Genomic DNA, 24637 nt, shown 5'->3' on the forward strand with positions numbered 1-24637 from the left:
CACCTTTGGGTGGAACTCCGCTTTAATAATAAAAACACACATGGGGAAATAGATCTGCAGCCCCTATTTATCCTGCTGGCCATTAAGAATATTGTGATAGGAAAAGCCACCATTTCGGAGTTGCCACAGAAACAGGAAGAAGGGGAAATCCTCCAATGGGGACACCCGTTGTGAGAGGGGATTTTCCTCACTTTGGAGAAGTTTCCTCCCACCTGTTATCTCTTTAAGACAGAAAATGGTGGGAAGTCTCCCTAACGGGACACAGAAGACAGAGAAGAACCTTAGGAGTTTTAACCCTCATCCAAAAAACAATTATTCTGGCTTTAGATGTTTTTTTTTTTATATAAAAAAAAAAGGAATCCACTGTCTCTAGACGCTGTCATAGAAACAGAAAATCCTCCAATGGGGACACCGGTTGTGAGAGAGAGAGAGAGAGAGAGAGGCGATTTTTCCTAATTTTAGAGAAATTTCCTCCCACTTCCTGTTGTGTCTCAGGAAGTAGCAGAGAGATAAAGCTCAGGAGTTGCCTTTTCCCACACGGACAGAAGGCTGTATAGTAGAGAGGTGTACAGATCGGACAATCAGTGCTGAGAACTAACCCGCACGGCTTCCCTGCTGAGATTCAAACCCCGTGCCCCTGATCGCCAGCCAATCACAGAGCGGGGCGGGCTCCACAGCTCCTAGGCAACCCATTGTCCAATGAGGGCGGAGCCGAGCGCTGCCTCTTCCCTTCCCGGAGCCGAGAGCGGGAGAAGACCGTCCTCCGGCTTTTCCGTCCGCCGCCACAGGATACCATCTTCACCCTCCGGGACTCCCCATCCCCCTCCGAGTGTATGCCGTCCTCCGGTGACCCGGGCTGACATAGCACGGTGAGTGTGATTGGAAGGAGGGCCGAGCTGTGTGAGGAGAGCCGCTCCGGGTACCCGGGGCTGGCTGCGGCCTGCTCTCTGGCGATAGACCGCTCTGCTTTTTATCTCTGTAGTAGAAGCGTTACACGGATGGCTCAGGTCCGTATAGGCTGAGCGTAAAGGGAGAAAAATCACAATGGACGAATCCAAAATGGCGCCCCCCCTCTCTCTAGTCATCGGGCAGCTATGCGGTGACGTCACCGGCGGAGGCCCGGATGTTCCATTCATCTGCCTGGAGGAGGGAAACCACCCACGTGACCAGGAAGATTTAGTGTCTTCTATCAATACAGTATGGATTTGTATTGTTAATGAACCGAATAAACCAATAGTGGGTGTCAGGGCTGAGTGTGGGGGTCATACCCCAGGAGGGGGAGTCACAGGGGGGGCTGCCCTGAGTCATCCGCTGCTCTCTTCTTTGTCCTGTGGGCTCCATCAGTGAGGCATCTCAACCAGACAAGCCAACCTTCATCTTTGTTTTTCCCACCATCACATTCTCTGTTATTTAAAGTAGAATTCCAGCCTGCTGCACCGAACTAGCCTTAAAAATGTCCCCTTTCCCCTCCCCCACCTCCTAACTTGTGTAAGAATAATGTATGTACTTCAGGCTGCTCTGGTCATGTGATCCCATTTCCCTGTGCCAGTCAGTGGTGGCTGCAGGAGAGAGGAGGGGGTGCCAATAATAGATGGGCTATGGCAGTGGTCCAACTTTTTTGGGATGTTTTTCACAGCAGCCAATTTTCCCAGGGATGGGAGGAGGGACTACTCACCAAGTCTTTCCTCTACCCCCCTTTACAGCACAGCCCCCCTCCCCTTTATATCAGTTCCCCTTTACATGTAAAGGGTGCCCTGTGATGTAAAAGGGACTGGACTGTAACTACAGTGCAGTTCTCTTTATATTGCATTGCCCCAAACAATCACAGTCTCCTCCACCATAGTGCCCCTGCAGTCTCCCGGCTCCCCCCACCCGATGATGTCATCCTATCCGCAGGGCAGGAAGAGCTCTCCATTCCAATCTGCAGCTCCTCCCTGCCCTCCTGATAGGATAACATTCTCCTCTCTCGGCTCCTTCACCCACCAAACGGGCATGGCCGCACAGCAGGAGGAGAGTAGCTACCATGGTTTGTGATAGGCCTATGTGGACCGCGGTCACTGCTCTTCCCTTGCTGAGCGGTCATCAACAGGCTGCAAACCGGCACCGGCCTGGGGGTTAGGGATCCCTGGGCTATGGGATCTGCTCCAAGCTTTATCAGCATTTGTGAAGCATAGGCCTGCTGATATGGGAGATTGTGTGACTGGAGCAGGCTGAAAATAGGGAAGCATATACATCTTTATTACCCAGGTTAGTCAACATAGGTGTTATGTGGGGCATTTTTAGGCCCTGTGGACACTACTCAGCGTTTTTTTTTTTTTTTCCTGTGAATGCTTTTTAGGGTCCATGCACACTGAGCTTTAACCACTTGCCAATCAGTGACATACCTGTCATTGCTAGACTCTAATTGGTTATACTGGGTTGATGCCTGCATTCTTTTAGAGCCAGCAATTGTCCCTCTTCTAAAAGCAATCCTAGCGGCTAACTAGTGCTGGATTGCTTTTACAAGCAGCGGCGGGGGAGCATCCCTTCTGCGGAGGTCTTGGATTGCTCCTTTCGCCAGGAGTCTCGATCGACCAGCCAGAGCTTCTGCCAGCTGATCATAGTCCAGCAAAGTCCGCATCAGCTTTGTTGGGCTCTATGATATAGTAACCTCCAAACGATGATGTAAACGGCGCAATATTGTAAGTCGAAAGCATTTGATCGCGCCAATTTTTGAAAGAAATAATATGTAAGCGCTGGTGTGCAATTTATTTTTACTGTTGCTTAAAGCGGTTCTGCACTCATAATAAAACATTTGCCCATTCTGTTGCCTCTAGACCATATATTTGATAATGCCACCTGTTTTTTTTTTTTTTTTTTTTTGATTCATCTACCTTTTGTAATCCGTAGTAGTTTATTTTCATCCCCTGCGGCGATGGGCGGTCTCTTGCGGGGATCAGCATCATTTCCTGCTGAAGCCCGTACAGTACTGTAATAGCCGAAATCACGCGAGATGTCGGGTGCATTAGCCGCAATGTCTCCTGGGATTACTTGAACGAGATCCCAGGAGACAGTGCGGGCTTCAGCAGGAAATGATGCTGATCCCCGCAAGAGACCGCCCATCGCCGCAGGGGATGAAAATAAACTACTACGGATTACAAAAGGTAGATGAATCAAAAAAAAAAAAAACAGGTGGCATTATCAAATATATGGTCTAGAGGCAACAGAATGGGCAAATGTTTTATTATGAGTGCAGAACCGCTTTAAAGAGGAAGTAAACCCTGATGAGTTTACTTCCTCTTTCATTCCCTGCAAAGGCAAAGCATAATGGACTACTATGCATCGCATAGTAGCCCATTATGTGTCACTTACCTGACACAGGAGCCAGCGAAGTCGCCGCTGTCCCCTGTAGTCCGCCGCATCCATCTTGTTGGTGGGGTCTCGCAGCTCCGCCGCTGTCATTTGGCGAAGCCGCGATGACGTCACTCCCATGCATGCGCACGGGAGCCGACACGCGCGGCAGCTCCGTCGCTGAGAATGCCGCGCTCAGTGCGCCTGCGCGCCGCTGTCTACGGCGCATGCGCCATAGACAGCGGTGCCTGTTTTCGGGCAAATATCTCCTAAACCATATAGGTTTAGGAGATATTGCTTGGACCTACAGGTAAGCCTTAATCTAGACTTACCTGTAGGTCAAAGTGGTTTGTAAGGGTTTACAACCACTTTAACAGTAAAAATTGCACACCAGCGCTTGCATATTTCTTTTTTTTTTTTTTTTTTTAAGCGCTGGTGTGCAAAGGCAAACGTGCGAGTCAGTCCCACACATGTGCAAACAGTGATCGACCCACACGTGAGGTATCACCGCAAATGTCAGATCATGGGAAATAATTCTAGCACCAGACCTCCTCTGTAAGTCTAAAGTGGAAAGCTGTAAAGGCTTTTAAAGCATTGCCTATGGATAGTAAAATGTGTCATTTGCCACAGTTAGACGGGCGTGTACAATCTTTTTAAAGCATGACAATGGGCAGGTATCTTCGTCGGACTGTTTGAAAAACAGTCCTCTGTGAATGGGAAGCTACAAGTCCCAACAGCTTTAGCTTCTGTCAGCTTGTAGATTCAATGAACTACCATGGTGCTGTTGAGCTCTCTGGTAGTCTATTAAATCTTCCTATCAATGTATATGTGCTTGCCTGTATGAGCAGACCGATAGACTAAGAAGTCTGCAGGAGTCTTGCATGGCACCCATGATCAAGGTGTTTTTATTTTTTTATTTTTTTTTTTGTTTTTTTTATTGGTGAACTTATTTAAAATATGCCTCTAAGTCTCCTGACGTGCATGGACACATAGGATAACATTGAGTTGCTTCTACAGGCAAATCACAAAACTCCTGTGGAAGCAACTTTTTTTTTAAGCCCAGTGTGCGTGCACCCTTACTCCTGGCAGGAAATTCCTGCCTAATAAATTTATTCTGGCAATTTGCATGAATGAACAATCAAGAACTAAAAAAAATCTAGCGTTTTAGGTGCGTGTAGACGCATTTAAGTTAGTTAAGCATTTTTTTTTGTTTGTTTTTTCGCAGCCTGTAAACAATCCTCATCTGTAAACACCTATATGTACATAGGCTGGGGGAGGGAGCCAAACTCATCTACAATAGTTTTTTTTTTTCTCTTTGTGTGTGAGGCCTTAAAACTCCCCATTTCTAAATTTTTATGGCCCAAGCTGGTTCAAACTATTTCCTTCATTAAGTGCTGCACTGGCTTTAGGCACTGTATGTAGCTTCAGCTATATATAGTACAGTGCTGGATTCCAGCTGTGAGACCGAGCCTTCCCTTCTCGTACATATCGCAAAACAGTTGGTCTGAGCAGTGCTCAGCCATTCATAGCCAGCTTTGTATTCTGTAAATACAAAGCTCCTTCTGCTTGGCTAAGGCAGAGGGAAGGGCTGATGACCTCATATTCGCCGGCTCAGCCAATCCAGGGGAAGCTTTGTATTCACAGAAAACAAAGCTACCTGTGACAGGCTAAGCACTGCTCAGACTGATATGATTTTTGCTCTCTGGGTGTGAGGCGGAAAGTCTCTCACAGCTGGACCCCAGCGCTGTGTACTGTACATAGCTGAAGCCATATGCAGTACAAACAGTGCTTAGAGACAGTTCAGCACTTAGTGAAGGAAATAGTTTGTTTGGATCAGCTTGGTCCAAACATACTATTTAAAGTCAGACAACCCGGAGATCAGCTTTAAGGCTAATTAGATTTATGTAGGAACTCTACTTTAACCCCCTTCATACAGACCATATGCAAATATGCGTTCATGGCTTGAAGGGGTGATGCCTGCAGCAATTCAGAATTGCAGATTTTGGCGATCTGAATACTTTTAAGTGCAAAGGACCTCCTCTATAACTCTAACCTGGTAACCTTTAAATTGTTTTAAAACGTCGCCTATGGAGATTTTTAATTACTGTAGTTTGCAGCCATTCCACGAGTGTGCAAAATCTCAAAACCTGACACGTTGGGTATCTATTTACTCAGCGTAACATCATCTTTAATATTATACAGAAAAAAAATGGGCTAACTTTACTGTCCCCCCCCCCCCCCATTGCGATTTGAAAGACTGCTGCACTAATACCGTGTGAGCTTAAAAATTTGCAACAATCACCATTTTTGGTGTGGGTTCTAAGTACGTTTCTAGCAAAAAATATGGATTTTAGCTTGTAAGCAACAAATGTCAGAAATGGGCCCAGGCGAAAGGGTTACTTTTATTTTGGTTTTCATTCTGAATGGTATTGGAGAGGTTAAAGCTGGCTTTTACTCCTCTATCCATCCATCCCCCACTCACCCCAGATGCATTTTTTGCCTAGAATGAGGTCTTCACCAGTCTGAAGCCTCTTGAGATATGCACATCACATATCCCGCGGTGCTTTGCTTGCCATTTACAGCAGCTAGAAGAGGGTGGGTCTGGTGTGTATCAGATAGGGTTAAGGCTGCTTGATCCAGGAAGAGCCACCCGATGATGTCGGGCACAAAGATTGTGATACGGGACGAAGTTTGTGGCAGCAGCACAGCAGATCACAGCAAGACAATACTGGATCAGCTGGATAGGTGAGTATGTTAATTCACCAACCTGGATAACTGGTAAGGGGAATGAAGTTCCTCTGTAAAGTAAAACTAAAGTCAGCCTACTGTAATTTCATTTGGATAGAGTAATAGAGGGTTTTCCCTAAACGTGATGGGCTTCACATTCAAAAGGGGAAACAAACAAAAAAGATTTAAAAAGCACTTCCCTCTCCCTCATTCTCACTAGTTTTATGTTTCCAGCTGTCCAGTAGTACACTACCTCCATGTTTTTGTTTCCCTTGGCTCTGATAGTTGTGGTTGTCGGGTCCCCCTCAGGTGACTAGGTCCTGGTGTGCCGCTGTTCCTGGTCAAGTTGCTTACCTGACTTTTTTCCCTCAAAGACGTGCTTGAACTTGCCACTCAACTGATGACAGGCAACTCCGGCAGCTCAATGCTTTTTTTTTTTTTTAGCCTGTTCCTTCTGATGTGGTAATGCATTGGTGGTCCTCAGTCCCCCTGGGGGGTTCTTCACACATTTTTTCAGTAGTATAGCACCTTTTTAAGCAGGTCCCCTGTATATTAGGTAGAGGAGGACCAAGATGGTGCCAGCCCTCTTCTTGCACCACATGAGACACTTCTAGTGTGCGGGATGTAGACTTCCACCCGGCCACTTAGAGTATGGGCGTCCACAATTTGGCACCATTCTATTCCAAGCTCCGATTGCTGAAAAGAGCAGACATTAGGGCAGCACTGGGTCAGTGAATGTTACAGGCTGCAGGAGTGGAGGACTAAGGTGGGTGCAGGGGGCCGAGAGAACCTCCTAAGCAATTCCACTTTCTACGGAGAAGGTGGGGAGCCATCATGGAAAAATGGAGCTACAGAGCTGTACTTCCTAACGTAAGGGTATGCCAAGAAGCTTGTGATTATTCCTTTAGGTTACTGGGCTTTTAGCAAGGCTGCTTTATTTTTTTTTTTTTAAAGGATAAGTTCACCTTTTGGAACATGTTACACCTATATTCTGGGTGTAACATGTTACTAATCCACCGGCCCTCTTGCACCAGGATTAAATTCTGACGTGTGTATACAGAGTTTTTTTTTTAATATATGCCCATGTGTGGGCGATTGCTTGATCAAACTGATGCTAGGATCATACGCTTTCAGTTGCCATGTTTGCCTTACCATGTAATGGTGGATTCACATGTGGTTGCTATAGTTTGTAGTGTCATGGCTGATTCCCCTATGTCCATCCATCAATCCACCTGCCCTGTCCCTATTTCATCATAGGGACAAGCAAATTTGTTTGGGTCACAGGCATGTCATGCCATTTTTTTTCTCTGTGCATCACAAATGTTTTATGAAACAAACCTCTCTTCATACATGGTAAGCTCTGTAAAATGCTTTCACCTACACCAAATCTAAGCTCATCGAATTAATTGCCTTTTAGCTTTCCCCTGCACTAGACTAGAAGTCCCAGGGTCTGTGGGATATGCCATTTCTTCACAGGAGGTGTCAGTCTTTAGCCTACAGACATGTAATGCATTAACCTGTGCAGTGCCATGCAGCATGCCTTATAATTCAAACAGAAACCTCTGATACTGGAATGTGAATATCTATTTTACTATAGACTGTACAGACCTACAAGAGACCGTGAATCTGCAAGGTTATTGTACATCTTAGACAGGTGAAAGGTAGAGGTTATGGCATGCTTTCCCCAATATCTTTGCTACCCCTGGTGATCAGGGATATCCTCCAGGACCAAGCATAAGTCCATTTGGTCTAATAAGGAGCTAGGCTCAGCTCTGACGTGTCTGGTAATCTCTTCTCCCTGGATTCTACAGAGGTGTCCTGATTTCTTTTCAGAGCGACCCGTATTTCATCTGAATTCTCGGCTTTCTGCCTGGAGGCTGAGAGGAGGATTCTCAATAAAAGAGAATGTTGGGAAAGATGGATTAACACCTTTCTCTTTAGCTGTAAAGTAAATACAAAAAAGGACTGGCATGCATTCATATTCAGTTGCTACAGTTCTGAATTTACTCCAGGTAGGAGTTTAAAAGGACAGTAGTCCAGTACTCTTAAAGTGCAGGTGGTGGCCCTTTTGGGATTTCTGGAAATTAGCTTGACAAACATCTATCTAGCTTCTAGTCTATATATAGTAATCCCCCCTATAGGGCTTAATGCCTCCTAGATTACCGTGGCCTAATGGATTAGACCAGTGGTCATCAACCCTGTCCTCAGGGCCCACTAACAGGCCAGGTTTGCAAGATAACTGAAATACATCACATGTGATATCATTTGCTGCTCAGTGATTGCAGTATTCTAGTCTGCATCTCCCCAGGGTAATGCATAAAACCTGGCCTGTTAGTGGGCCCTGAGGACAGGGTTGATGACCACTGGATTAGAGGATACTACTTTTTCACCATTCATCAGTTCTGGTCAGTTACCACCTGCAGAGCTCACTCCTCAAGGTCAATGACCACATCCGGAGCAGAGTGCAGACACTGTGGGAAGAAATCCGATTGCGGCATGGTCTTCAAGCCATGCTTTCAGGAAAGGCTACTGTTTTGCCTCCAGTTATACTTTTGAGGCTTTTTTCCCCCTTCATTTCCTGTTCTGTATACATAAAGAAAATGAGAGGAAATCTTTCTAATGTGGAGAAATCAGCAAAAAAGACTATTCCTGCTTCGTGGCAGTCCAAAATTGTAGATGCTCCTTCACTTTGTGTGTATGCAATTCCAAAACCTTTTTTATATAGTTTTTGCTATTGTATGGAATGATTACTTTTTTGCTGTCTCTCACTGGTGAGATTTCCCATGAAGTTCATACTTTTGGTTAGAGTGGGGATGTTTTGCTGCCATCGGACGATTTGGACGCTCGATTGAAAATATATCTTCATGTTTTCCCCTGAATAGAAAGTAGGACGTTTTTATTATTTGCCCTGGATAGTAGTAAAACCTGACTCCCCAGTCTATCCAAAATTTTAAAAGTTGTGCATTTAGATGCGGCTTAACTTCATGAACATAATTCCTAATTTGGACAGGTTTTTTTTCACCAGAACAAATGTCCTCGTTGAAGGATTTCCCCTCATTTCTTGCTCTAATAACTAAAATATTGGATTTCCCATCACTTTCTGTATCTGAATAATGGTCACAAGGCGAACTGAAGAGGTGCATCTCTTCAGCAGGAACACAGCTAGCAATAAAATCTGAGCGGGGGTTCCAATCCTTCATGCTATATCTAGCTGGATAAATGGAGTTTATCACCTTTACAAACAAATGAGCTATAATAACCTGACAAGGATTCTAGTGCCGGTTCACATAGGGGCGACTTAGATCCGACTTCAAGTCGCCCCAAGTCACCTCAGGTCGCACAACATGTATAAATCAATGTAAGTGAATGAGAGCCGTCTTAATGCACGCTACTGAAGTCGCTCCGACTTCAGAAAAGGTTCCTATACTACTTCAATCCGACTTGTAGGCGACTGGTACCCATTGATTTCAATGGAGGTCACCTCCAAGTCGGATCTCTCTCTATACAGAGGCGACTCTCAGAGAATTATCAGCTCTCAAAAGGAGTTCCCCCCCCCCCCCCCCCCGAGAGCTCATTCTCTGATTGGCCACGGCAAGTTGCCTCCAAAAGTCGTGTTGCCCCTGTGTGAACCGAGCCTAACCCTTCTCCAATCAAAACAAAATTGTATTTATTTTCTTTTTCGTTAGATACATTTGAACACTTTAGCACAGAGCGTGCAATCCCTTTAGGCCTCATGCACACGAGACGCAGTTAAACGCGCGTTCAGATGCAGTTGGACAGTTTTTTCAACTGCCCCTGAACTCATTCAATGTTATCCTATGTGTCCATGCACACAGTCTCGTTTTTTTCCGTTTTTATGCAGTTGCGTTTAATCTCGTTTTTCCAGAAGCAAAAAAATGCGTTCAGAAGCAAAAATTTCCACGTTTCAGACGCAAAACGCCGCTACCGCGTTTAGCCGCGTTTGCGTTTATATGCGTTTTTAAAGGTGACCTTTTTTTTACATTAAAAATCTCAAAAATGATTGCAAATGATGAAAAACCATTAGAAAAATATTTTAAACAATTGCAATTGCAAGTGGACAATCCACAACTTGTGGCAAGTGACATGGCAGGTGGCAAGTGACGTGGAAAGTGGACAATCCACAACTTGTTGCAGGTGACGCGGCAAGTGACCTGGCAGGTGACGCAGCAAGTGACCTGGCAGGTGACGCGGCAAGTGACCTGGCAGGTGACGCGGCAAGTGGAAAATCAACAACTTGTGGCAGGTGACTGGCATGTGATGTGGCAAGTGGACAATCCACTTGTGGCAGTGGACGTGGCAAGTGACGTGGCAAGTGGACAATCCACTTGTGGCAGGTGATGTGGCAAGTGATGTGGCAAGTGGACAATCCACTTGTGGCAGGTGACGTGGCAGGGGACGTGGTCCACAACTTGTGGCAGGTGACGTGGAAAGTGATGTGGCAAGTGGACAATCCACAACTTGTGGCAGGTGATGTGGCCGGTGACGTGGCAAGTGGACAATCCACATCTTGTGGCAGGTGACGTGGAAAGTGGTGTGGCAAGTGGACAATCCACAACTTGTGGCAGGTGATGTGGCCGGTGACGTGGCAAGTGGACAATCCACATCTTGTGGCAGGTGACGTGGAAAGTGGTGTGGCAAGTGGACAATCCACAACTTGTGGCAGGTGATGTGGCTGGTGACGTGGCAAGTGGACAATCCACAACTTGTGGCAGGTGATGTGGCTGGTGACGTGGCAAGTGGACAATCCACAACTTGTGGCAGGTGGCATGGCAGGTGACGTGGAAAGTGGACAATCCACATCTTGTGGCAAGTGACGTGGCAGGTGATGTGGCAAGTGACGTGGCAAGTGGACAATCCAAAACTTGTGGCAGGTGACGTGGCAAGTGGACAATCCACATCTCGTGGCAGGTGATGTGGCAAGTGGACAATCCACAACTTGTGGCAGGTGACGTGGCAGGTGATGTGGAAAGTGGACAATCCACATCTTGTGGCAAGTGACGTGGCAGGTGATGTGGCAGGTGATGTGGCAGGTGATGTGGCAGGTGATGTGGCAGGTGATGTGACAAGTGGACAATCCACATCTTGTGGCAAGTGACATGGCAGCTGACGTGGCAAGTGACGTGGCAAGTGGACAATCCAAAACTTGTGGCAGGTGACGTGGCAAGTGGACAATCCACATCTCGTGGCAGGTGATGTGGCAAGTGGACAATCCACAACTTGTGGCAGGTGACGTGGCAGGTGATGTGGCAAGTGATGTGGCAGGTGATGTGACAAGTGGACAATCCACATCTTGTGGCAAGTGACGTGGCAGCTGACGTGGCAAGTGGACAATCCAAAACTTGTGGCCGGTGACGTGGCAAGTGGACAATCCACATCTTGTGGCAGGTGACGTGGAAAGTGGTGTGGCAAGTGGACAATCCACAACTTGTGGCAGGTGATGTGGCTGGTGACGTGGCAAGTGGACAATCCACAACTTGTGGCAGGTGGCATGGCAGGTGACGTGGAAAGTGGACAATCCACATCTTGTGGCAAGTGACGTGGCAGGTGATGTGGCAAGTGACGTGGCAAGTGGACAATCCAAAACTTGTGGCAGGTGATGTGGCAAGTGGACAATCCACATCTCGTGGCAGGTGATGTGGCAAGTGGACAATCCACAACTTGTGGCAGGTGACGTGGCAGGTGATGTGGAAAGTGGACAATCCACATCTTGTGGCAAGTGACGTGGCAGGTGACGTGGCAGGTGATGTGGCAGGTGATGTGACAAGTGGACAATCCACATCTTGTGGCAAGTGACATGGCAGCTGACGTGGCAAGTGACGTGGCAAGTGGACAATCCAAAACTTGTGGCAGGTGACGTGGCAAGTGGACAATCCACATCTCGTGGCAGGTGATGTGGCAAGTGGACAATCCACAACTTGTGGCAGGTGACGTGGCAGGTGATGTGGCAAGTGATGTGGCAGGTGATGTGACAAGTGGACAATCCACATCTTGTGGCAAGTGACGTGGCAGCTGACGTGGCAAGTGACGTGGCAAGTGGACAATCCAAAACTTGTGGCAGGTGACGTGACAAGTGACGTGGCAAGTGGACAATCCACATCTCGTGGCAAGTGACGTGGCAGGTGATGTGGCAAGTGGACAATCCACAACTTGTGGCAGGTGATGTGACAAGTGGACAATCCACATCTTGTGGCAAGTGACGTAGCAAGTGGACAATCCAAAACTTGTGGCAGGTGACGTGGCAAGTGACGTGGCAAGTGGACAATCCACAGCTTGTGGCAAGTGACATGGCAGGTGGCAAGTGATGTGGCAAGTGGACAATCCACAACTTGTGACAGGTGACGTGGCAGGTGATGTGGCAAGTGGACAATCCCCAACTTGTGGCAAGTGACGTGGCAAGTGGACAATCCAAAACTTGTGGCAGGTGACGTGGCAAGTGACGTGACAGGTGATGTGGCAAGTCACGTGGCAAGTGGACAATCCACAACTTGTGGCAGATGACATGGCAAGTGACGTGGCAGGTGATGTGGCAAGTGGACAATCCACAACTTGTGGCAGGTGCCGTGGCAAGTGACACGTTAAATACAAGTACACTGCAGCTCTCACAGCTGCTGCTACTCACTCTGGTCTCACAAAATTGCTGAAATAGTTAATTTTTGAGCTGGGGAGGGTCTATGATGTTAGCTTAACTAAACGCTTCTAGACGCAAACGCCGCTAAATCGCGGCAAAACGCGCGTTTCTAAACGCCGGTTTTAACATGTGTCCAGCAGCGTTTGCATCTGCGTCTCGTGTGCATGAAGCCTTAGTTGATCACACCTAGAAGGGCAAATAGTGTCCTAGGAGATCTGAGAAATTGCCTTTTTTTTTTTTTTTTTTTCAAAATAGGTTATAAAATCTGTAAAGAGAAATTGCCAGATGTTTAACCCATCAACACGTAGGATTGATTCACACTAGAACCCGGTGCGGGAAACCTGAACGTCTTCTGAGCTGCATTCAAAATACGCTGCTGTTGTGATCTGCAGTGGGTGTTAATGATGCTCCAAACGCAGGTCACATATGCAGTGCGTTTGCCTTTCGCCGGGTTGCATGGTACAAAAGGAGTGCATGCGATTTAAGACTCAGAATGAATGAGTTTTCAGTTATACTGCACTGAATCGCATGTGACTCAAACAGGAATGCGTTGAAGTTATGCATACATCAGTATGGATTTCCATCCTCTAAAACAGGGATATGCCATTAGCGGACCTCCCGCTGTTGCAAGACTACAAGTCCCATCATGCCTCTGCCTCTGTCATGCTTGTGGCTCAGTCTTGCTAGGCCTCGTGGGACTTTTAGTTCTGCAACAGCCGGAGGTCTGCTAATTGCATATCCCTGCTCTAAAACCTATTTCTGCTCTTTGAATATAAATAATATGTCCTGTGGAACACCTAGCATTATGATGTAACAATATAATATATAGCTTTCCCTTTATTCAGTTTTAAGTCTCATGAATGGTAAGGCTCCATTCACACCTGAGCTTAGCGCAGTGACTGCTGCTGCACCGTATTTTTGGTCAGTGTTTTGTTTTTCCATGATTTTTAGCGTGTTTTGTCACTCAACAATCATGGCAAAATGACACTGCATTTGGGGTGGCATTAAGAAATAATGGCATTGCAGTTCTGTAATTGCTGAGATTTAAATGTTAGGTGTGAATACATTTTCAGTCGCCATGGTTGGTAGGGGTGCAACGGATTGGTGCCGATCCGTGATCCAAATGGTTGACCCCACTCGGATCGGCACATGCCACGATCCGCAGTCTCGGCCTTGGGAAAGGCTTCGTACTAATTCCGGAGCGGCAGCCATCTTGGTGCACCCGTTGGCGTTTACAATGTGATCGCTCCGTCATCTGTAGTGCCCACAGCGCTGCTGTGTGACAATTGCAGTCACAGCCATCCCTCAATACTCTGCCAGTACCCTGCCAACACTCTGCCATACCCGGCGATACCCTGCCAATACTCATCCATGCTCAGCCAATATTAAAGTGGGGAGATTGTGGATATTACAGTGGGGACTATATGGTGGTGGAATTTTCACAGGTTTTTGCAAATTCAATTATTTGATGATCCGATCCGTGAGTTTTTTTTTTTTTTTTTTTTTTTTTAATATCCGTTGCACCACTAATGGTTGGTGTATAACATATCGGCCGAAAATAGCTTTTTCGGCAATTTGCTGAAAGAGAAATGATGCCGATAATGGGGCCCGCCCCTGGTGCTGCCTGTCTTTGGGGGTGTCGTCTGGGCTGATCCTAGGCGCCACAGAGGTGGGGATGCTGAAGCGCCAGAGTGCTCCCCTCCCCTGTACATGTTGAGAGGTGGCTCTCCCCACCGGTTGCCGCCACCGCTGTTTCTCAAACCCATCCCTCCTCCTGTCAGAGGAGGAGAGCAAAGCAGCCGGAGATCAGAGCGGCTGTCTGTGTGGAGAGAGACTAGCCGTGCAGTGACGTCGCTGAAAGAGCAGTCCGTGCCTGCAGTGACATGTGTCCTCCTTCCTCTCCCCTGCTGTGATCTCTTCTCCCATTTGTTTTTATGTACTGTAAGGGGGGGGGGGCAGCATCTGTTGTGAAGGAGGTCTGTACTAATGGGCAAGGGGGGGGTTAGTCCTGGAGGGGTCTGTACTAATGGAGGGGGGCTGGGGGGTTTGTCCTGGGAGGGGGGGGTTTTATCACTGGGACAGGTGAGAGGGCCGGTTGGCCCTTATCTACTAACGTCCATAGGAACTCCAGTCTCTGGCCATCTCCTGTACCATGTCCCTAGTCTCTGACCATCTGTATAAAAATGTTTTTTAAAAAGTAATTTTCCTATATCGGTCGGCCTGGTGTATTTTTCATTTTTGGTTTCGGCACCAAAAACCCATTCGGTGCACTCCTAACAGATACTACTTAATGAATTTGATCATATTTTGATCAGTCAAGTTATGAGATTACATGGTGTAAACAGATGTGATTAATCAAGTTACTATCATATTCTAATGATCATATCTTAAAGTGGTTGTATAGTCATTTTTGGGACTTTTATCTACAGGAAAGCCTATAATAAAGCTTACCTGTAGGCTAAAAAAAAAATCTCCTAAACCTGTACGGTTTAGGAGATATTCCCCTCGCAATGCTCCGCTGACTGCAGCGGCGCATGCGCACAGGGGATTCTCGGCTGCAAGTCCGGCAGTCGCCGGACCCTGCCGGGAGGAAAACTCCCGCGCGCTTTGCGGCTCCGGCGCTGTGAGTGGCCGGCGCCACGATACCCGGAAGAAACGCAGAGGGAACATGTTGGCTCCCTCGGCGTGGATCGGGCCAAATGTCGGGGCCTCGTTCTAAGGTAAGTATTTCATAATGTGCTAGCATGTGGTGCATACTAGCTCATTATGCCTTTTCCTTTGCAGGCGAGTAAAATAAATAAAATCAGCGGGTATACAACCGCTTTAAAGTGGATGTAAACCAGATTCATAACATTTTACCTAGGCACATATCTGCGGTGTTTACCTATCTCCCCAAAGTACAGAGTCCTGCTTCCTCTGTTATCAGTATAACTTCTGACAGGTTCTGTAAGATGGGAGATGAAAACGGCTGAAAATGTGTGTTGGGCTGTGTGCTATAAATAGACTAGCAAAGAGCTTGTCTTTTCACAGCACAGCTGTGACAGTATCTTCATTCTTCTGCCTATGTGGAGTTAAGGGGTGTTGTGCCTTTCCTCCAATCGGCTGTCACACAGTGTATGCCAAGATTCCACTCCCACTGCTGAATGAGGAAATAAAAAAATAAAATCTAGCACAATTTTCAAACTCTAAAGAATATAGAAAGCTAACAGCAGATATAAATGTAAAATGTATGTAGAGAGATTTGTCTCCTATCTGGGTATAGGTGACAGTTCAAGTGGATGTAAACAATCAATTGAAATCCACTTCCCTGTGTGTGGCATATTGATCAAATGAGTTGTTGACTAGATAAATTACCAATTTCATCCAATAGGAAAAAAAAATTATCAAAATATGTTAAACCCACCAAAAGTCTAACTTTTTTACTTCAGAGGCCTGTTCATTAAAGGGGGGGGGGGGGGTGGATTTAGTAGTCAGAAAAGCAGATCATGTGATACTGAAACCTGATTGTCCTGCATACTTGGATACCATTTTCCGTTGCATGTCCTACATTTTACAGGCCGCCAGTGGAGCCTGATGTTTTCACTTATCTCTTATGCTTTCAGACAGGTATTAAAAAAAAAAACATTTTTTAAAAATCCCTGGTGCACAAAGAGCCGCTCTGTAGAACACCAGTTGGCAGCTTTCAAAGTGAAGCCACCAGAGCAAGGAATGAACACAATTCTTTAGGTAGCAGGCAAAGGGAGATGGATTTATCAGATCTTTATTGTAAAGGGATGTAAGTGGACCTGTCACCTATAGGATATCATCTGTGGAAGGAGTTGGTAAAACTGAAGTTTAAAATACAATTATATAATATAAAAATTCACAGCATTTTTACACCGTTTATTTTCCTCATCTATACCAACCAGGTGCCAGTGTGGTTACAGTTTTGTTAGTGTGGAATATTGTCCTTGTGTTCCTTTGTTTAAGGCCCCTTTTACATTGGGGCGGGAGGTGCGTCTGCGGTAAAGCGCGCTTTACATTCGGATTTGCGGCGCTATCCGGCCGCTAACGGGATGGCTTTACATCTCTCCCCCCCCCCCCCCAGTGGCCAAGAAAGGGTTTCGGGGTGATTTGCAGGCGCTATTTTTGACCAAAATGTTTCAAAATATGTTTCATATAATTTAGTGAAACATTAGACAGTTTCTCGTGTAGCTTTTCTAGGAAGAACTGTAGGCTCTGCGTCACATGTAATCCGATTCCTTGGCTGGCTTGTTGGAAGGATGGAAAAGCAAGAACAGTGCACTTCTGTTCTGAGCTGCTGCTTCAGGCTTTGAGTACAACTTCACCACAATGGAGGGAACTGGCAAGTAAACATGTTTACCCTTTAAAAATCTAAACCTCTCATACAAAAAATATTAAGTCATTAAATTGCTTAATATAAAATGAACCATATTTTAACATGTTTTGGTATTGTAAGTTTCTGAATACTTTGATTTGCCAAACCTGCTATGCTGACTCTACGACCTACTACCTGCATTTACAACAGCTGTTTATATGGTGAACTTTTGAAACTCTTCCACATAAATGTGCTAATTTTGTGTCCTGTGGTGGTAATTTTGTCAGCTCATTATTCTAACTTATCATTGCTGTGTGTTATAAGCATCGCAGATTGGGACGTTTTTGGGTGCTGGATTGGTTGGTATCACTTAAAGTGGTTGTAAACCCTTACAACACACTTTCACCTACAGGTAAGCCTCGATTAAGGCTTACCTGTAGGTGCTGTAAATATCTCCTAAACCTACATGGTTTAGGAGATATTTAAAATTCCCCCGTACGAGGATTCCTTCTGCATATGCGCCAGTATACTTGGCGCATGCGCACTTTAGAAGGGTCATGGCGTGCCATTTTCATTAAACATGCCCGCACGCAAGCGACGTCATGCGACTCCGGCTAGTCACAAAGTTTGAGTCCATGACCCCGGAAGGAAGATGGACGCTTCCAGCCGGCGAGGAAATCGGACATCGCTGGCTCCTGTGTCAGGTAAGTGACAGATAATGGGCTACTATGGAATGCATAGTAGCCCATTATGCTTTGCCTTTGCAGGGAAACAAAGAGGAAGTAAATCCATCAGGGTTTGCTTCCTCTTTAAAGTGGTTCTAAAGGCAGAAGGGTGTGGGGGTTTTTTTTTTTTTTTTTTTTTTTTTTTTCCCCTTAGTAAACCCGCTAATGCAACGCATACTAGCTCATTATGAAATACTTACCTTAGAACAAGGCCCAGACATCTGGCCCGATCCACGCCGAGGGAGCTGACATGCTCCCTCTGCGTTTCTTCCGGGTATCGCGGCTCCGGCGCTGTGAGTGGCCGGACCCGCGATATCGTCACTCCCGCGCGTGCGCGCGGGAGATTTCATTCTGGCCGGTCGGCCACTGCCGGATTTTCAGCCAAGAATCCCCTGTGCGCATGCGCCGCTTCAGTCAGCAGCGCATACTGAGGGGAATATCTCCTAAACCGTACAGGTTTAGGAGATGTATATATATTTTTTGTTTTTTTACCTACAGGTAAGCCTTATTATAGGCTTTCCTGTAGGTAAAAGTAAAAAAAAAGTATACAACCACTTTAATGTATTCTATGCACTAAGCTTATAAAAAAAACCTGTGTGCAGCAGCCCCCCTAATAATTTTCAAATAACCCACGGTGGGCTAACACTGCACTAGAATATCAGAAAATTTTTATATAAAATAAGTATAAAGTATAGTGAAATGCAACAAGCACTAAAAAGTCAAATACAAAAACTCCAAGTGAATATAATACGCTCCTAAGGCCTCTTTCACACGGCCGATCCGTTCAGGTCCGCCTGTCAGTTTTTCAGGCGGACCCGAATGGATGCTCCATAGAGGTCTATGGAGCGTCGGATGTCAGCGGTGACACGCTGACATCCAATCCAAAAAAGTGTGACGGAGGAAAAACCTATTTTTCCATCCTTCATCAGATTGGGTGACGACAGACTCTAGGGTCCCTCATCACCCGTTATCCCATAGGGGACAGTGGCGCTGTGACAGGTCTGTGACTGCGCAGTGTGCAGAGACGGACTTGTCCTCTGCCTGCTTAGCAAGCGGATATCCGCGGCTGTGGGGGCACTCGGCGGGAAGGGGGCCAGCGAGGGACCCGAGAAAAAGTGGATCTGGGCTGTTCTGTGTAAAATCCCTGCACAGAGCAGGTAAGTAACATTTTTTTTTGTTAAAAAAAAAAAAAAAAAAACCCAACAACTTTAATTTTGAAGGGAGTGAGTTACATTTAAAGTGCACAGATAATAGACAGCAGATTTTTTACATAGAAGAGGGGGGGGGGGACCAAAAACCCTATCTTAAAGTAGAACTTTAGTCAGAAAATGTAAGTCTTGCTAGATAACTTTAGGCTGGCCCCTTTTGCAGGTATAGCTATGTAAAGCATTAAAAATGAATCCCTATACTGTTTAAGATCCAGTAATATGCTGTCTTGCTCTTCTCTGCACATGCTCAGTTCTCTATTTTTAGGCACTGTGCCGAACTTGTGGAGTCCAGTCTGCTGACAGTCTAAAGAGTTACTGCTGTTCAGGGGCTTTGGGCTTCAGCAAAGTGGCAGCGTCTGGCAAGAAGAAACGGGAACCATGCTGGAGGCAATTTACAGCACACACTAAGGCTAGGTTCACACTGACATTTAAGGCAGGCATTTGAGAGGCATTTTTAATGTAAATAATACTATGGACAGCACATAGTGCTGTTCAAATTATTAAAACATGAAGTGTTGGCATCACTTTGCTTTAACATTGAAGCCTCAGGTTGAATCTAGAGGAATCTGAATCCTTTCAACACCTCCCATTCAAGTCTATGGTAATGCTCTGCAAATGCACTGGCAGGCTTTTGCATTGCGGTTTTGGTGCGTTAAAATGAATTTTAGAAAAATCTTGCAGGAGGAATGTAATGGTCTACAATGCTCTGTAATGGAGTCTAGTGTCCTGCAGTCACATCCTTCCTTCTATGCACTTCCTGTTTTTGCTGCTTAAAGAGGAAGTAAACCCTGATGAGTTTACTTCCTCTTTCATTCCCTGCAAAGCATAATGGACTACTATGCATCGCATAGTAGCCCATTATGTGTCACTTACTTGACACAGGAGCCAGCGAAGTCGCCGCTGTCCCCTGTAGTCCGCCGCATCCATCTTGTTGGTGGGGTCTCGCAGCTCCGCCGCTGTCATTCGGCGAAGCCGCGATGACGTCACTCCCGCGCATGGGAGCCGACACGCGCGGCAGCTCCGTCGCTAAGAATGCCGCGCTCAGTGCGCCTGCACGCCGCTGTCTACGGCGCATGCACCGTAGACAGCGGTGCCCATTTTCGGGCAAATATCTCCTAAACCATATAGGTTTAGGAGATATTGCTTGGACCTACAGGTAAGCCTTAATCTAGGCTTACCTGTAGGTCAAAGTGGTTTGTAAGGGTTTACAACCACTTTAAAGATGGCTTACATCAAATTCAAAAGGGTAGGTGCATAAAATATGATACAGGGCATGAAAGGGCCCTTTATAATATCTCTGAGAGGCAATTGGATGTACCCAATAGTGCCTGGATGCCCTTCTCTTGCTCTGCTCAGCCAATCAAAGTACCTCTTCAGAAAATGACCACATATGTGCATAGTCTGGGCACAGGTTCACTTTTAAGGAATATTTGTAATGAACTCTTGTGCTACTTTTCACACTGGGGCATTGGCAGTAAAGCGCTGCTAATTTTAGTGGCGCTCTAACGCTGTTATAGCGTCGCAGTCGAATTGCTTTGGCAGCAGAAACTGTTGATTCCAATGGCAGAGGTGGTGAAGGAAAGTTGTATTCACCGCTTCCACACCACAACAAAGATGCTGCTTGCAGGTCTTTTTCGAACGTCCTGCAAGCGTACTGCCCCAGCATAAAAGCACTCAGACTCTGGCACTGGGGGTGCAGGGGAGGTGTTTTTCAGGTGCTATGTCTAGCCCAAAAGTGCCTGGAAAAACGCCCCAGTGTGAAAGGGGTCTTGCACTAAATGACCGAAGCAGTCTTCAGCTGCTATGTGGTGCGATTCCTGTCCAAATCGCATTTGTTTCCCGCATCAGTGAGTACTGGACTTGGCCCCCCATTCACATTGATGCGATTTTGATCGAATAGGAGCGTCCCAATCTGATGCAGTGCCGCAGTGATTTCCAAAAGCACTTCCTGAACTACTTTTGGTAAACTTCAGCAGTGATTTGAAAAGATATCTGTGCATGTCCCTCAAATCGCCCCCCAAGTCCGATGAAAATTCCACTTTGAAAACTTGATTAATTTCAAACCTGTATTTAGTTTGAACTTAGGCGGAAACTGGTTTCTATGCACCGCTATACCAGATTTTGTGCACGCTGTTTTTAGTAGATCAATCCAGATATGGAGGGCTTCTAGACCAAATCGTGCTGTTTCCATTTAGGACTTGTGTGACTGTTTTTCCTTGTTGGTTCACTGCCAGGGCACCTAAACTGTTTCCTATGTGTCCCAATAATACTGCTACATAGCTGGCAAGTGCGGTGGGCTGTGGTAAAATGCAGAAAAGGCATTGCACACCATGCTGCTGTGTGCAGACATGAATAAAGTGATACTTCAAAGACAGTTTAAAAAAAGTACCGTATATACTCGAGTATAAGCCGAGATTTTCAGCCTCTTTTTTGAGGCTGAAAGTGCCCCCCTCGGCTTATACTCGAGTCATCGCTGTCTGCCCGCTCGATCAGCGTGTCGAGCAGACAGACAGCGGCCATTCTATTCAAAAGCCGCGCCTCCGGCTCCGCCTTCGCCTGTGATAGGCGGAACACTGAATTTCCCAGCAGCCTGTGTTCCGCCTATCACGGACATCGTATCATCCTCGTACTACGGACGAGGATGATACGACGTCTGTGATAGGCGGAACACAGGCTGCTGGGAAATTCAGTGTTCCGCCTATCACAGGCGAAGGCGGCGGCGCAGCTTTTGAATTTTACAATGGCCGCCGACGAAGAGGGCACGGGACGGAGGCAAGGCACGGCATGGGACGGGACGGGGGCAAGGCAAGGCACGACACGGGACGGATGCAAGGAGGCAAGGCACGGCACGGGACGGAGGCAAGGAGGCAAGGCACGGGACGGAGGCTCGGGACAAAGGTAGGCTGGACACACACACACACACACACACACACAGGGATGGATGGATGGAGACACACACACACAGGGATGGATGGATGGAGACACACACACACAGGGATGGATGGACACACACACACACAGGGATGGATGGATGGATGGACACACACACACAGGGATGGACGGACACACACAGGGATGGACGGACACACAGGGATGGACAGGCATGTCTCACCCTCGGCTTATACACGAGTCAATAAGTTTGCCAGTTTTTTTGGGGGTAAATTGGGGGCCTCGGCTTATATTCGGGTCGGCCTATACTCGAGTATATACGGTAAACCGTGAGATGTGTTGAAACGCACATCACACCACTCCCTCACTGCAGTGCACTGCAAGCAAAAACTGCATGCTAAAAACAGCGCATTTTGTGTATATGAATGAGCACTCTGGAAAAGATTTGCTTGTTTTTGTGTGCACTGCTTATTTATACCTGCAGTAGTGACTTGCAAAGATATGCAATAGGTTTGCCATTTAGAACAAAGGTTCATTGGAGTGTTATTTGCCAGTCTGAGATTTTTTGCTTTTTGCAGTGCATGCTGTCGGCTGCAAGAGAGTAGCTGCAGTTGTCTGTTACACAGCTACATGATTGCAAAATCTCATCTATGGCGGAGCCCTAAACATTTCTGCTTTAACTTGGTTATTCTGTTTGTTTTTTCAGGCAAAGTTTCTCTGTATATTAACTAACTGCTTTATTTTCATTTTTTGTGCAGTGCAGAGTTAAGACTCGGGTGTTTCCTGATGCCTTGTCATTTAAAAACTTCTCAATTGAGGATCATCCATAGTGCTTAACTGTGCAGTGGATCCAGAATGTCTAAAGCATCATGCATTCTCCAGTGCAGGCTGTAGCTGTCATTGGCCTAGAAATGGACTGTGCCAAAGTTTTATGCCACTTTTCATTACTGGTGCATTACACACCCGGAGAAAAAATTGTAATTGCCTTCTCAAGAGGTATACGTTTGATATATTAAAAATTAAGTGGTTGTGATCACATTTAACAGCCTGTGTGTGGGTTTTATTTTTATTTTTATTTATTTTTTTATTATTTTTCTAGTCCTGCAACTCCTCCCCTTTATTTATTTTCCTAGTTCTGCAACCACCCCCCACCCCCCCCCCCCCCCATCCCTTATTTATTTTTTACTTTTTATTTTATTTTTATTTTTTATTCTGTTACACGGTACTTAATTTAAATATTTGCGCTGTGTTTATACTTTTTTGTCCTTTACACCTTTTTACAGATTACAATGTTTACTCGAGGAATCAAGAGAAAGTGCCTTGACCCAGAAGAAATTGACGGGTCTTTGGTTGAATTGAAAACCGTTCCATCTTACACCCTTGAGCGCCAGTCACTCTTAGATATGTCTCTTGTGAAACTCCAGCTTTGCCACATGCTGGTTGAACCAAATCTGTGTCGTTCGGTGCTCATTGCCAACACAGTGCGGCAAATACAAGAGGAAATGACGCAAGATGGCAGCTGGCCAGTGTTTCATGACCACGAACCAGATCAACCAGCTCCTTTAGAGCGCCTAGTTTCCACAGATGTTCTCTGCCGGTCTTCCAAAGAACAAGATGAATCAAAACACATTGAAGATGGCTACATCACATACAGTGAAGAATTTGAGGTCCAAGAGACTGAGGAGATCTCTGAACTATCAACTGTGCCTTCAGTAAAGGTTTTGCAGAACTCCCCTACATTCTGGGAGGTTGAGAGCCCCCAGGAAAATAAGGCACACTTGCAGAAGTCTATAGACCATATTTTTGAATCTTTGGAGAACAGAAACCCAAGCGCCATGGAGGAATTATTTTCAGAAGTTGACACTTCATACTACGATCTTGATACTGTCCTAACAGGAATGATGGGAAATTCTAAATTGGGTCATTGTGACATGTTAGATGGCTTGTCCCCTCAGGCAGCTCCACACAGTCACTGCAAAGCAGAGATGAATGAGATAGACCATATTGTGGAGATTTTGGTGGAATCCTGAGTTTGTCCTCTTTTTAGCTATAAACTTATCCAACCTAACCTAGTCCCCAATTAGCATGTTACATGACATCAATATTTTGTTTATTTGATGGGGCTCCTAAAATATTTTATAATGGTAAAAATGTGTCATCTGTTTGAAACTGAGCAAACTTTTATAGAAAAACATCTACCATGGTATGAATTTATTTTTTAACATATGGTAATTGGCAATATGTTGTGCAACTTGGTCCATATCATCACACACAGTTGGCATGACCCCCCCCCCCCCCCCCCCCTTTTTTTTTTTTTTTTTGTGTTATATATGGTAAATTTATCACACTCAGGATATATGCATGCATACGGTGCATCAAGTGAATCCGATACAATGCCTCAGTAAAGGATTTACAACTTGTTGAAAAGCAATAATTAGATTTATTTTATCTTATTTTTTTCCGATTTTATGCATTTGTTCAAACCAAGCCATACTTTGTAACAAGTATTACTTCCATTCTTAGAAAGGGAAAATGCATCATGCATATCGTTTTGATGTAAAGTAATTTAGTACTATACTAATCTGCAGTATTTATTTTTATACAGAAACTGTACAATTTTATAGTACAAGTGTATTATTCAGATACATTTACTTAAAAACGATCATATTCCACTTTTTTTATAATCCTGTCCAAAGTACTCAATGAGCTTATTCAGTAAGGGCACAGTAACTCGCAGCAACCACTGAGGCTTCACCTTTTTCACCGATTTGTATGTGGTTGATGGAGTTAC

The 24637-nt window shown here is 45.8% G+C and overlaps 1 protein-coding gene across 2 annotated transcripts; it reads left to right on the forward strand.

Annotated features, from left to right (window-relative positions):
- The first annotated feature begins 582 nt into the window (after positions 1-582).
- Positions 583-24141, forward strand: CDCA4 (cell division cycle associated 4). Of its 2 annotated transcripts, XM_077464490.1 has the most exons (3): positions 583-869; positions 22610-22842; positions 23130-24141. In XM_077464490.1, the coding sequence occupies exon 3, from the start codon at positions 23136-23138 to the stop codon at positions 23874-23876; it is 741 nt and encodes a 246-aa protein (XP_077320616.1). In that variant the 5' UTR covers positions 583-869; positions 22610-22842; positions 23130-23135; the 3' UTR covers positions 23877-24141. The 2 variants fall into 2 exon arrangements, with proteins under 2 accessions (XP_077320616.1, XP_077320615.1); XM_077464489.1 differs by lacking the exon at positions 22610-22842 and having other exon boundaries at positions 586-869.
- The last annotated feature ends 496 nt before the right edge of the window (positions 24142-24637 follow it).

The sequence above is a fragment of the Lithobates pipiens genome, unplaced genomic scaffold, assembly GCF_037356315.1.
Source record: "Lithobates pipiens isolate NorthernLeopardFrog02 unplaced genomic scaffold, aLitPip1_a1.2 Scaffold_30, whole genome shotgun sequence".
NCBI lineage: Eukaryota > Metazoa > Chordata > Amphibia > Anura > Ranidae > Lithobates > Lithobates pipiens.